This window comes from Phasianus colchicus, chromosome 16, assembly GCF_987193195.1.
Source record: "Phasianus colchicus chromosome 16, bPhaCol1.hap1.1, whole genome shotgun sequence".
Taxonomy (NCBI): Eukaryota; Metazoa; Chordata; class Aves; order Galliformes; family Phasianidae; genus Phasianus; species Phasianus colchicus.
Window position 1 is genome coordinate 16,047,825 of NC_143451.1, and position 14,994 is coordinate 16,062,818.

The following is a 14,994-nucleotide window of genomic DNA, read 5'->3' on the forward strand; positions in this document are numbered from 1 at the left end:
TCTGAATTTTCACAGGAGCCAGTCATAAGTGGCTCACTTCAGAAGTTTTACAGCCAAATTTTTAGGACATCTGTAGTTCAGAAGAAAGCAACTGTGTGGAAGTTAATTTAATGCTGCCTCTGGTAAAACATCACTTTTTCAGTTATCTAAACTTCTTACCAGTTGTGGCCACATTATGATGGGTGATATTAATATAGTACAATTCCAGTTGCTAGAAGGCGATAGGAATGCTTCTGTTGCCACCCACCTCCTCCTTAAAAAAGATAATTAAGCATGCTGGACTATAATTGAACAATGGGATTGTGCAGATTGAGAGGCACTTAAGTGAATGTGATTTTCCTCAAATGCAAGGAGAGATACAGAACGTATCCTTTATTAAATTTCTGTTGTGGCAACTGAATGTACCCTCTAGCTGCTATCTATAAACGTAAATTTATGGGCTCATTAACCTGCTACATGATTCAGTAAATCTGACTCTAAATGGCATTGTGTGAAGAATGTCACGGCCCTCTGACACGAATACCAGGCAGCAGTGAACTCAGTCTGTGTTCATTTGTTGAAAAGTTGAGTTGCAGTCAGGTTATATTTGTAGTGGTGAGCCTGATAAGGGAGAAAACAGTTACTGTTTTCTCTCAGAGGTCTGATAAAGCTGGAATGAATTCTGCAATGTGTGGTGTGGTCAGCTTGGTGTCTGCATGATCCCAAGCCCTGGCTTGGCTGGGACCTTGGGAAAACTGCTTTGTGATCTTGACAGGTGCTCATGATGTGAGTCTGGAAGCCGCCCTGGCCTTGAAAGTCTAGAAGCAGTTAAATGCTGAGTGTCTTGAACTGGTTGTGTAAGGCCAGGAAAGAATTCTGAATGTAGAAGTTCAAACATCTCCAGTGTTTTCTGCTGATAAGAGTGGATAACAATGCAGTGATTTTTTTATATTTCCTGTGAAAATTCACTGGAATCAAAAGCTTGTCTAACTAGGTCTGAGACCACTACATCTGCAGGAAGAAAAATGAGACGGGAGATGGGAATTGATAGGGTTAAAGCATGGGAAGATGGTGACATCCTCCTGGCAGAAAACGTCCCTTTAAAAGTACGTTTAATTTAGATTAAGATTCTGAGAGGCATTATATGATTCTGGAGCAGAAATGTGCGATCTTTCAAGCTTGATTTAAGTGTAGTGGTTATAATGTAGCTGCTTTAAAAAGATGTACTCAGACACCTAAGAATTACCTAAGTTTTCATGTAATAATTAAGAAAAAAACAACGAACATTTAGTGGCTCTTGGGCAGTTGAGAGAAGTTTCTTTTGAATGTTTAAGTTCTGGTTTGTTATGATTAAGCACCTTTTAGTTTTGGTGAATTGACCCAGGCTGGTATCTGAAGTAGAAACCTGATGTCAGTGCGTACATCTGTGATAACTGCCACATCGTTATACAGTGCCACCTGCTGAAGAAGAAATAAAAAGCTACTCTGTCTGTATTTAAAACCTAAAGCAAAACGAAAGTATTTGAGATGGGACTTAGATGTACTTTTTGTTAGAGCTCTGCTTTCCTGAAGTTTGAAGATAGGAATGTCAGTCTGTAATTGAAAAGCTGAAAATCGCTGTTCTGCTGGGTTTTGTTTCTTTGGTGTTTTGTTGTTGTTGTTGTTGTGTTGTTGTTTTTACAGAGACAAATGGCTCTGTCTGGAAATAGGCAAGTGTGATGTTAATCTGAATTCATGGAGGAATGATTTTACCATACATATGTGTAAGCTGAGCAAGGGTTAGTGGAAATCTGTTTGGTGGAAACCTTGCCCCAGGAGTTCTTCATTAATTGTGGTCCATCAGAATCTCAACATGTAAGTTGAGAAAGGCTTTCTGTAATTGCATGATGTGCAGCCAGTATTTGCAGCTCCAGAAAAATACAAGAAATTTATGCTTCTGAGGTGAAAGTTATGTTCCTGTGGTTATCTACCATTGTCCTCTTTCCTCTCCGTAACTGTTTATTTGAAGTTATCCCCTCATTCTATTAAATAATACTGGATAACAATAACCAGTAGCAGAAGAAAAGCTAACACCAGGATCTTTGTTAGGACCCTTGTGATACACTAGTCATTGGGCATTGTAAGGCCTGTTCCTCTGGTGATCTATGAATGCACATTCTGCAGAACATGCGATGAAAGCTGTTACTTCTGAAGCATTCAAGTTTGTCTCCTCTGCCAAGTACTCAGCAGGTGTCTTAATGTGCTGTAAATCTGCAACATATCTGATACTGTTCTTATTTGCACGGATAGATGCAGAAAATACCTACTGAAGTGTGCGCATGGGCATGTTGAGGGCAGATAGAACTGGAGCTGAACACCATACAGTGTAGGTGAAACCTACTGAAAATAGTGAAGGTTATGGCATTTTTTTTAATGAATATTTAGACATATGCGTACGATCACCAATTCTTATATACAATTTTCTAACTGTAGTTTCCCTGTTAATTTTTTATACGTTTCCAACTAACATGATATGAAAAAGGACAAATTCTGTGATGAAGTGGTCAAAAAGAGCAAGACTTCATTTTTAAATCTGAAGCAGAATGTCAGCTGACAGCAGAAAATGCAGTGTGCTGTGGGATAGCAGAAGTCATGCATGATGTTACTGACTTACCAACTGCCTTTAGGGAGGCGTACTTGTTAAGCTCTTTGCCTGGGGGCTGTTGCTCGTATGGGTTTGTGATCTGTCCCAAGCTGGGATATGAGTGTTGATGTGCCATCTGAGGAAGGAGGGGGGATGTTGGCATAACGTTATTCATCTGTGGTGGATCTGTATTAATAAAGAAAATCGACAAGCATTAAAAAAAAGACAGATAAGCGTAAGATTCTAATATTGTTATCCACTGTAGATTAAATAGGTTATGTTGTGAGATTCAATGCAAGAGAACACTACTTACTACAAAGTGGAAGTTAGGGTACAGCAAATCTGTGGTTCAGGCAGTTAATATCATGACTAAAGGCTGATGAATGATTGTAGTAGTACATGCTAACTTTTGTATAAAGAAGATTTTTGAACTACAAAGTTTTCAAAACAATTGAACACTAAAACAAACATTACAACTTCAGTGTATAAACCAAAATGTCTAATTTATCCCAAGATTGCTTTAATACCGAGCACTAGTATCCCTCTGTGCAGTTAAATAGCCAAGCTACTTTAAATTGACTCCAGCAGGCTGCTGTGTATACATGGTTGTATTGCTTTTAATACCTGGATGAACTTGGTTATTTGCACAGCATTATGTTCTGTGCTGTAGACATGGTTACAGTGCTGAATGTGCAGTTCTGGCTCATGACTATCGTTAGGGAATTTCTTCAAAGCTCACACTACATCCTTATGTTTTTCCCTTTTCCTTGGCAGTAGGTATTGCAGTTTCACATCAAGGTAACTTTTTCTCTAGAAGTCATATATAAAACCAGAAGCCAGTTACTGCCTTATGCCATCACTTGCCCGATAGTCATTGCTCAACAGTCCTTTATAGTTGAGAATACAGTTTGGATAATTAATACAGCTGACCACTCTGTCCAGACTAGGTGTCCTTCAGATGGCTCTCTGGTTTTGAGGAAGAGTGATGGCATGGCTGTAATGGCAACTCAGAAGGTGGAGGCCATTACCTTTAATATAAGGAAAGTGGTAGCCTTTAAGCACTACGTTCCCTCATTTTGTTCTGAGTAGATCTAAATCAGCACTTTGCTGATACCACTACCATGAAGTTCCCTTGAGGGCGGTCGTACTGTTCAGTCTGTCAAAATGTCATGATTTCACTGTGTTAAAAGAATTGTGTGCACCAGGATTTCTGCTCTCACTGCCAAAGTGACTTGCAACTGTGGAGGATTTGGGAAAGTAGTGTAAATAAGGTGTAGTTAACCAGGATTGCTTTTCTGTCTTCTGTCTCTTACCACTTCTATTCAGTCACCTTTCTAAAGGTAATGAAGAAAGTTACCCCAGAAATGTGCTGGGGAAACTGAATTAGGTGTACTTTATTTTCTTCCAGCTATTGTGAAGCATTTTTACTAGGATTCATTTTTCTGGGATTTTGTTCTGTTTGAGTTTTAAGAGAAAGCTAAAAAAATGTCATTCATTTCCAGATTGTCTTTGACTTCTGTTCTGATTAAAAGCCCAGAACTCTTCTAAATTAAGAATTTCAATAAAATTATTGACAGTCATGCTTTCTCTGCTGCACAGACTACATGTTGCCACTCATTTGCATCCAGCTGCTTACACGAGACGAAGTCTCCATGTAGAAAGCACACTTCAGATTACTCATTCGAATGACCATTTGCACAAAGTAAATTGAGCAAAAGGCCAAACTGCGGCACAGTGAATATATTGAAGAAAGATTCCTATTTGTGAGAGATTCTCAATGGACTTGATTCCCAGGGCCTAAAGGAAAGTCTTAGTACCTTGATATATACACCTGCTTAAATCTGAATCATACATGTCTTCAGTCTTCACTGATCATAAGTGTGAGAAACACTCTCAAGATCAAAAATTTCTAATCAGGCAAAGATCTCTGTGAAGAGCAGTTTATTCATTGCTGCAGTAATGGTAGCACACCCCCTACTGAAAGGGAGAAATTGCTCATCTAATCAGCGAAATCCATTCCATTATATAGCCTGGGTCCAACACAGCCACTGGGTCCTCCTGGCACTCATTGGTTGAGTGTCTCTGGTTCGCAGTCTTCCCTACGCTGTTGCTATGTTACATTTCCATACAATGTCTGCTACCAACCTATTGTTTTTAGGTATGTTCTGTACTTTTTATGGTGACAGGAGGACAGTTTTTCCGAAATTAGCACACTCATTCTGTCCTATGCTAGGCTCTCCCCTACCGTACCTAATTACCTTACCTAATGCCTGTGCCAATTCTGTGCAGGTTGAAACACCCCAGTCTCTCCTCTGTTCAGCTGCTGTCTTTGTGAAAAACAACTTATCCTACACCACATACAGAAATACTGGAAATTTCCACTGCAGAAACACAATCTACCACTCACACAAGGTGGAAAAAAAAAAAAAAAGGAGAACTCAAAGCAAAATGTTACAATAGCTGAAGATTTGCAGATACTTGAGACAAAAATATATGCCCTGAACTACCTAACGTTGAAAATAACAGTTGTGAAAACAGGGTAGACCTGAGCAATTAGAGATTACCAGGAAAAATCTGCTCCCATCCTCTCAAAAACTGCACTGTATCAACATGCGTATTTTTCTGTTTGCTCTTGAGTGTATTGTACTTCATTGTAAAAACCAGCTCATCCAGTATTGCATCCGTATGAGGTCAGTGCTCACAATCCTACAAGCCTCACCAATTAAAAGTGTGGGTGCTGTTTGCTGCTGAATCCCAGATACTAACAAAGCTGTGGGACTTTAAAATCTCGACTTTGCCTGTAAATGTGCACGTGTGAGGCCGACTCCTTTCTGGATAATAAGACTATTTTAATGGAACAGAGTCTCCTGCTGGGGTGAAGCTCAGCACCTCAGTACTTACTCTTGCATCCCTTATCTGTACCAGGGCAGATACACTTTTTGTGTGTGTGTGCATTTTCTTACAGCTGAACAAATGTGTATTTATCCTCTCTCTTCATAGTTCTTGACTTACCATTTTCATTGCCTTTTTATTTAGATTATTTACTTCTTCCTCCAGATTTACATTAGTTGTATATTTAAAGGATGTTTTTATTCATGTCCAGATCATAAATGCAGGAGCAGTAAGAGGTATGTTCTGCAGTAGATACCTCAAAGTCAGGCTGTCTACCATTAGATAATGCATTGTCTGTGGAAATGTAGATATATACATATTATTTCTGACCTTATTAGTTTCAGTAGCCACTCTCTGTCCAGTACCAGATGTCTGAAGGTGCATGAGCCCCCAGTATCGTAGTCTCTGGAAGGTGTGTGCTTATCCCTTCCAAAAGCAGGAGTGCAGGTAATGCCCAAATACAGCAGTACAAACTACAGCCCAAAACAACGCTCCTTTAAATTCTTCTAAAATCCACTTTTTCTTAACTGCTGTAAATCTTCATGATCCAGTTCTCCACAAAGACATAAGATGGTATTTCAGCTCATGGTAAATTAGCTACAATCTAAGGAAAAGATTTTGCAGTCAGGTAGAAGTCCAGAGTTGAAAAGCATTGCAATCATCAAGTCCTAATTTCTCTGCCTTGCAATTTGACTGATTTTGTCTTTTAGCAAGAAGAGATCCTCCAAATCCAGCTTCTGTACCACTCATTACTTTATATACTTTTTTTTCTGCTTTTCAATTATTTCTCCTTTCCTAAAGTAAATATTTTTGCTCCTTTCAGCCCTTCTTCACCTGACAAGCTTTGATCATTATGGATAACGTTTCTTGGCCACTTTCTGCCTTGCAGTGAAGCTTTTGAGATGAAATTCTACCTTCATTTTCTCACGTGGAGTTGTGTTTCTGTGCATCTATTTGTATCAGCAAGTCTGTCTCTGTTCCGTACAGTAGACAGGCTCTTTTTTTTCTGATCAGTGATGCACAAGTCATGTGAATAGCCATATTTTTTCTAAGCATGATAGTTCTGAGGCAACATATACTTTTTGTGACATTTTCTGTTAGCCAGTTTGCTGTCTATGCACTTTATCATAAGAACATTCTTCTAACACAGGCAACTTCCCTGTCTAATCACCATCACATAAAAGATCTGAGATGAGGAGGATGGCATTTCATCCAGCAAAAAAATGTTTCTATTTAATAGAAGTAACAGTCTACAGTGTAAATGCCTGTCATCAAACATACTGTCTTTTGCCTTTGTGTGTCCTATCTAGCAATTGTAGGAGTAGCCCCATGCTACATGTTAATGCTCTTTACTCTCCTATGTGCCACTGAATGTCGCCCAGCTTCCTGATGTCTAGTGATGTTTGTTATTCATTTTCTACATGCTTAGAGTCTTTGATCTTTTGCTGTGTCCCATGGTAGTGGTTGCATACTGTTACACATGTGGATATCCCCAGCAGATTTTTGAAGATAAGAGTATTTTTCACCAAAATAGAAAAATGCTGAGCCCAGGTACATCTTCATGTGCGCTGTCAGATTCAAAAAGGTGTTAAACTCCTTATGAAAATGGTGTTGTGGACTGTGCTGACAGCGTGTAGCATAAAGAAGTGAAGGGTAACCCCTGCTGCAAGCATTTGTGAGTCAGCAGGGTTGTAATGCTGACTGACCCCAGAAAGGCCTATTGATTCAAGCTGAAAACTGGCAAGAGATGGGATGGCATAATGTCTCTTAGCTCTTTAGCTAATCCTTTATCTCTCGCTCGTTCAGACGCAGGAAAGAAGGTCAAGGAGCCAGGTCACAAAATCCACAATGTTCTGCCCTCTGTCTGTAACTTACGAGGCAGACTTTCTCCTGCCAGGAGAGGTAAGCTGCAGAGACATTTCAGTAAGCCCTGCAGTCAGAGTGCTGTTGTCACTCGAACAATACACTTGCCTAGCTTATAAGTGGCAAAACTGCCATTTCCTTCTGGTGCAATGCTGTACTGCTGTCAGATGCAGGCAATGCTATCAACACACACTCGAAAACAGATGGGCTTTTAATTTTCAGTGCTTTTATCTTCAGTGCAAATGAGGACAGCACTGATTTTACAGTGCAAGTCTCCATCTCTTTATTTTTCTGTGTACATCCTTCAGACTCTTACCTATGTAACTGTCAGACATTTTTCTTTGAATAGCAAATTTTGGAGTAGTTGAAACATGAAAGAAATTTAGAAGGGCTGTGGCAGTCTGAGTCCAGCGAGGGACCTAAGTCCAGCATACATAATGTCCCTATGAAAGGTCCCCTTTTCTACTGAATGTGCTGGTGCCACTTAATGTTTAAATCTGTGGAATTATTTATGTATATAAAAATATCATGCCAGTGACAGGTTACAAATGGGAAAAGAGACAACTGTATCTCTGTGTATCAGTTAATCCAAGAGCTGGCAACCAAAGTATCCCACTGCTGTGAGGTGCCACGTTTTCTGTAAACACAGTGATTTAGGAGATGGGGACTTTATTACGTTTCAGGTTTGGGCTCCTGGTTTCTGATCAGACTCCAAGTGTGTAGGGACAGAGTTCTGTGAAATTGGTTGGCAGTTTTATTTCCACCCAAGGAGGGGGAGCAGGATATCACTGGCTGGAAGCCTCATTCCCGTTTTTCATTTCTCTTGTCCTCAGTGCTGTACTGTGGCACTCACGCTCTTATAATATTTTCTGAGCTCTTGCATTGCAAAAGCACTGCGCTCTGAGGTTGGTTTTCCATGTAGACCTTTATTATGTGACACACTGCCTCTTTTTATGAAGGTTATTTTTGTATCCTGTAAAGGTGTGCTTTCCCTTCACAGTTACAACCTGAGACTTACAGTCATCTGATAGGATTTGTGACATTTTAATATTATTCTAGAGCAACCCATTGTGCCTTCACGAGCAGAGGATTATAAACTTTAAGGAAGCAATAAGCAGGTGAACTCATGAGATACCAGGACCATGCTTTCATATCAATTTCTAATGCTCAAGTTGTGGGAGGATGAGGAGCAGTGCTGTGTTCTCTCTCCCACCCACGTTTCTGATTTTCTTCATCTTCTTTTGCCTCAAGTAGCAGAGTTGAGAAATTGATTAAACCCGCCAGTTACCTACATTTTGAGCACTGCAAATACTCTTAGCCATGCAAATTAAGAAAAAATAAATTAAGCAAATTTGACTTACAGAACAGTTTTTTGGTGTTTTTTTGTTTGTTTGTTTGTTTTTTGTTTTTGTTTTTTGTTTTTTTTTTTTGCCTAGAAAAAATGTTCTTTAACACCTTCCGGTGAGGTATCGGTTGTTCTGCAAATGAAATTGTTCTGTACCTTCTCATAAAGTCTGCTAAGATGTACCAACCAGCTCAGCTCCTTTGTTTTGCTAGTTTATCACTTTAATTTAAATTACTTTTCTTTCAAACATAATCATATTTTTATTGAAGAAAAGGTGACATTATAATATTTGGTATTTCTTCTAAATGTTTTTCTGCCTTCTGTGTTTGTTGCGTTCTCTTGCCGTAATGACTGCTGGACCACCAGCAAGTCTAACTTCTCATGTAGCTGAATGTATTAAAAATTCCCTTAGTTGGGGCATTCCGCTAGATTGTTTATTGGCTGTCCTAATGTATTAACAGTTTAGAAGGGGAGGATTAGACAATATAAATTAAAAACAAACATGTACTGGCTATTATGTATTTGTTATTTATGCGTAAGCTTACTAGCTTACTGGTTCCCAGCCCTGTAGCTTGCAGGTAGCAAATTGCCTGCAGGTGTTTCACACTGTTCACTGGCAAAAGCAATTGAAGAGTTAAAGTTTAAGGTGGAGATGAAGCGAATATTTGAGGAAGCTGCTCAGCACTCTGGGGTTAATTTCAGTATCTGATAATCCAGCTAAGGTGGGGTTTGAGAAACTGAAGTCTGCATCTCACCTGAATTTATCCCAGTGGCATATATTTATACCAGTGGCATCCTTACATATCAGACCCGGAAGCGGAGAAGAGTGTGCTTTTTCCTTTATAGTAATAATTTAGTTCAGTCTTTGAATCTCTCTAGAGATGAAAATGCATCACTGTGCTGCTGCAAAGCTACAGTATCCTGTTATATCTTCTTCCCTGATGCCCGTGTGCAAGTCTTATTAATGTTGGTGCCATTTTTATTTTGTTAGTCACTGTTAAGCAAATAAAAACTCACAGAGAGCACTCTGAAGTCCTGTTCTTAGAGAAATAGCTGTAATTCATTACCTTTTAGATTGACGGGGACCAAAATGTACCGATTACTGAGTGGGACGCATGTTATCCTGTTGCGTAGCATTATAGGAAATAAAAATGACTAACTCCTCAAAAGATTATCATTTTTATCCCATATTCCTCTCAGGAATTCCTTATTTTTAAAATGCCTCTCATGAGGGGTTCTGCAACCTACCGGCACAGTGTGGGCCACACAGCAACAACATGTCATGGAATGTTCACGGAATCACAGAATTGTAGGGGTGGAAGGGACCTCTAGAGATCATCGAGTCCGAGCCCCAGTCACCCTTTTCTCCATGCTGTCTGCAATTAATTTCATGCTAAAGCATGTTATTGTCTGAGTTTGTAGGCATTGCCAGTTGCCAGTGGAGTACTGTGACATGAGACTGGTTTAACCAGCATATATATAAATAGCATAACATATAATCTTCCTTTTTCTTGTTTTGGGTTTAATGAAAGTCAGATGGCGGGATGGGGGCTCTAAGTGGTTACTGTCAAAAAGTACAAGGCCTCTTCAGCATACCTGAGGATAGTCCTAAGAGTAAAGGCAAATTCTGTAGATGGAAGACAGTGTGCTCCCCAGTTCAGGAGGAAAACATTGTGGTGTTTTGTTAGTGGGAAGGTTCAGCCTCTGCTGCCATCCCACCAACAGCTGCTTCTGACATCATGGGCTGACATCACAAAATAGGAGGCATTACTTTTGGAACAAACCTCATAGAATAATAGTTAAACATTTGGCTGCTTTACAATAGTGTTCATGGTGCTATTTCTATAATTGCTAGATTCAAATTATTTCCTATTTAAATAATTTTGTTTTATCCAAATATATGCACAAGAGTTTTAAGGGAAAAAAAAAGAGAGAAGATCAGACAAATGGCTTATTTTGAAAAAGAATACGCTGTGTTTGGGGGATAAATCTGATACATCTTTTCCTTCTCTCTTATTTTTATCGCGGAATCACAGAATGGCGGGGGTTGGAAGGGACCTCCAGAGATCATCGAGTCCAACCCCCTGCCAAAGCAGGTTCCCTACACCAGGTTGCACAAGTAGGCGTCCAGGCGGCTCTCAAATATCTCCAGAGAAGGAGACTCCACAACCTCCCTGGGCAGCCTATCCCATCTCATTTGCTTTAGGCCTGTGAAGTGAAACCTAAAATATAATAATGCATGCAGAGTAGTCTAAGTATGTAAGGGTAAATAGAAATCTGGTTAGTGTCCAACTCATTTTCTTTCAAGTAAATCACTTCCAACCATGCAGCATAGGAAATTGGTTATCGTCATACCTTGCAGATAGATGGTCTGAAAGTTCAATCCTGTTTACAGAGCTTGAAATTCTCATCAGAGAGAAAACATACTTGGAAAACTCTGTGATTTAAGAAGAGGCACGCATTGTTGACTTACAGAATTTACAGGTCTTCTTAATCACTGCCTTGTCACCAATGTGTGGCTGATTGTCTTGGTTCTAACTCTTGCTGTGTACTTGACACTGCTCATAGACCAGTTACTTCTGGTCTTAATTTTCTCTGGTTTTAACTTCCTCATTACTCGCAAATGGAATAGCTGTTGGTGACGTTTCAGATTTCAGCTAGAAGTGCAATATCTGACTTTTTTTTTTTTTAAACTATATTCCTTCCTCAAATGATCACCCATGTATTTATATTATGAAAGGGGCTTATTCTTAGTTTTTAAATTTTATTTTAAATGGCAATTTTGAAAGGAAATGAACATCATATTATTAGATGCCATTTATTTAATTTTAGCATTTTAAATTAACTTAAGAATCTTACAGAAGTCTGCTAAGTGACTTCCTCTGCCTTCCCAGTATTTGATCCTGTCTTCTGATAATGAAAATTCAGATCTATTGAAGGAAGCACACAGTAGGTATGGGAGTGGAAGAAAGAGAGGAAAAAGAAAATATTTCCGTAACTAAGACATAGGCAGTCCTTTATCAACAGGAATGTTATTTCCCTTTTAGTATTTCAGTAATGTTCCCCTTTTATTTCTAACCATTAGACTTAAAAGGCAATTGTGATAGCTGCTGTCTGAGCCCTGCTATCATTTTAAGAACCTCTTCTTCTGTAATTTCTGCCATCAGTAATGTCCACGCACGTACACTGACGTGCAGCATAACGGTGACCTACTTCTATTTCTGCATTTCAGCAGCCTTTTGTGGAGTGCTAAAGGAGCAAAGATGGAAGTATGTTTAAATACGGGAAAATCCTAGTGCTTTCAAGAAGCAAACTTCCATGGCTTTTAAAAGATTTCAGCTCCCTGAATGTAGATGGGTGTTATTCATCTCATTAACAATTTTTTCCAAAATGCAAATATTTTTATCCAAACTTCGCTGAAATCAGTTATCAAGATAACTCCAGTAGGCGAGGCACAGGTCGCTCTGCCCATCTGAGAATAAGGCAAAAAAGGCTGCATTATCATAGGCAAGTTACTTTATCAAGAACAATCTTAAAGGTGCGAAGCTGACATGAAGGGAAAGCTAGAAAAAGCTTTCACCTATCCAGGGATGGAAGTCAGAATGGATTAGTCACATAAGACTGAGCATGTGAGCTAGTGTGAACGCTTGTGCTGTGAGCCATAGATGTACTAAATGTTTCCTTTGTGCGTGTGTGTACATAAACGTTGTTGTTATCAGTGTTGCAAGTGCTACAGCTGGGACCATTTTGTTGGATTGGTGTCTCAGGGGTCTTGCTGCATAATGTCTTATACACCATCCTGTTTCATCCTGCCATGCCAGAGGTAAATCTGCATTTCTTTCTGTGCTGTGTTGCTAGGTTTTTCTCAGAGCCTTTGCTTCTTTATTGCTTATTTCTGTTCTACATTACCTTAGGTTATATGTTTTCTATGTCCCCCTTCTCCCTACAGTCTGCACAGCACTTGATGCTGTGACATCTTCAGCCATATTTTCTCTTCACGTTTACAGCTGTCAGTGCTGCTTTCCCTGGAAGACATCCTCACTGCAGTTGTCTGTACAATCTCGTGCCAGAATCTGTGAAAATACATTCAGCCTAACTCTTTGGTCTCTACTTAATGTCTGGAGAGCGAAGATAACTGGCTTTGGAGCTGTGCTCATCCCCTGCTCTGTCCCAGTGTCCAGAAGTGTTGCTGGCACCGAGTGAGGTCCCTGCCTGGCCAAGCAGGGACCCTGAGCCAGGCAGAAGAGCACTGGCTCCTAAACAACTTCTGGCTTCACTGTTGGGATGGCCTACTGGGCTCAGGAGCAGCCATCTCAGCTAGAGATGGCTCTGCAGTCTCTTCAGGATCATGGCTGTAGCCAAAAAGGCAAGACAAGAAGTGAAAAGGGGCTGGCAATCCTCTTCTCCCTGTCAGCATATCCAAGATCTGTTGCTCAGCCTGCCTCAGAACAAGCTTCAAGCACCAACACACCCCAGCCCAGCACTCTCCATCATTGCAGGCATGTGCAGAAGGGCACAGCCTTCTCCTACTTCCTGGCTGCTAACGCTGGAAGGGTGGACAGGGAAGCCTTCTGGGTCCCTCATTCTATCCTAGACATTTTAGTATCATAGTATCATAGTCATTAAAGTTGGAAAAGGTGACTAAGATGATGATCTAACCATCAGCCCGTTACCACTGTGCCCACTAAACCATGTCCCTTGGTCCCACATCTATCCTTTTTTGAATGCCTGGTATGGTGACTCCACCACCTCCCTGGGCTGCCTGTTCCAGTATCTCACCACTCTTTCTGAGAATAAATTTTTCCTGACGTCCAACCTGAACCTCCTCTGGTGCAGCTTAGGACCATTACCTGTCATCCTATCACTAGCTGCCTGGGAGAAGAGGCCAAACCCCACCTCGCTACAGCTTCCTTTCAGGGAGTTGCAGAGAGCAATAATGTCTCCTCTGACACTCCTCCAGACCGAACAATCTCAATTCCTTCAGCCTCTCTCCTTAATACTTGTACTTCACAGCTCTGTTGCCCCTCTCTGGACAAGCTGCCAGGCCTCAATTTCTTTCCTGTAGTGAGGGGCCCAAAACTGAGCACAGCACTCGAGGTGCAGACTCACCAGACCTGAGTACAGAAGGGTGATCGCTTCCCTGCTCCTGCTGGCTGCACTACTTTTGACTCAAGACAGGATGCCATTGGCTTTCTTGGCTACCTGAGCACGCTGCTGGCCAACACCCCCAGATCCTTTTTGTCTGTACAGCTTTCCAGTCACTCTGCCCCAGGCCTGTTGTGATGTATGAGGTTGTTGTGACTGAAGTGCAGGACCCAGTGCTTGTTCTCATTAAAGTCATACAGGAGCTTTACTTATCCTTTTGCCTCGTTCCTTCTCATGGCTGCATTTCAGGAGCCAGTTATACTTCTATTTCTATGTACCACGCAGGGAAGCAAATGTATATACAGTATATCTTTTTGTTTCTGCCAAAGAATGGCAGCGCTGAACAACCCTGAAGCTGCAGGAATGGGGATACGTCCCTGATGCAGCTGTGTCCAGAATGGTCGCACCAGGTGAGTTTGCTGATCACTTTCTTTTCTCCACTGTACTTGCTTCTAGGATTCTCCTTTGAGAAGGCAAATTTATAGGCATATGTTACCCTTCTAGAGCATGCCAAGAGAAACAGAAGGATGAACTCTGATGAGGCTGCACCTTGAGTACGGTGTTCAGTTCTGAGCCCCTCACTACAAGAAGGACACCGAGGCCCTGCAGTGTGTCCAGAGAAGGGCTATTGAGCTGTGAAGGGCCTGGAACACAAGTCTTATGGGGAGCAGCTGAGCTAACTGGGATTGTTGAGGCTGGAGTAGAGGAGACTCGGGAGGCATTATTGCTCTCTGCACCTCCTTGAAAGGAGTTGGTGGTGAGGTGGGGCTCAGCCTCTTCTCCTGCATAAGTAGTGATAGGACAAGAGAGAATGGCATTATGTTGCACAAGAGGAGGTTTAGGGTGGATATTAGGAAATATTTATTCTTAGAAAGAGCGGTGAGGTATTGGAACAGGCTGCCCAGGGAGGTGGTGGAGTCACCATCCCTGGAAATGTTCCAGAACCATTTAGAGATTGAGCTATAGGATGTGGTTTAGTGGGGAAATACTAGCGGTAGGTAGACTTGAACTGGATGATCTTGGAGGTCTTTCCCAAACTTATGATTCTATGAATATTCCCATCTAATTTCTGCCAAGTCAGTTGAAAATAAAAGGTGTTGAACTCTTCTGATTATAATAGAAACATCCACAGTGTGAATCATTGTAT

At 40.8% G+C, this 14,994-nt stretch overlaps 2 protein-coding genes across 20 annotated transcripts in view; one reads left to right on the top strand and one right to left on the bottom strand.

Annotated features, from left to right (window-relative positions):
- The window catches only part of LOC116237657 (uncharacterized), a 308,029-nt gene that overhangs the window by 210,127 nt on the left and 82,908 nt on the right, over nt 1-14,994 (top strand). The gene's annotated exons all lie outside the window — the stretch shown is intronic.
- The window catches only part of SHISA9 (shisa family member 9), a 157,674-nt gene that overhangs the window by 15,585 nt on the left and 127,095 nt on the right, over nt 1-14,994 (bottom strand). For both annotated transcript variants that reach the window (XM_090151299.1, XM_031606985.2), the window contains exon 4: nt 2,633-2,788. In XM_090151299.1, coding sequence (XP_090007425.1) covers nt 2,633-2,788 — 156 coding nt within the window. The remainder of the gene's footprint in view (nt 1-2,632; nt 2,789-14,994) is intronic.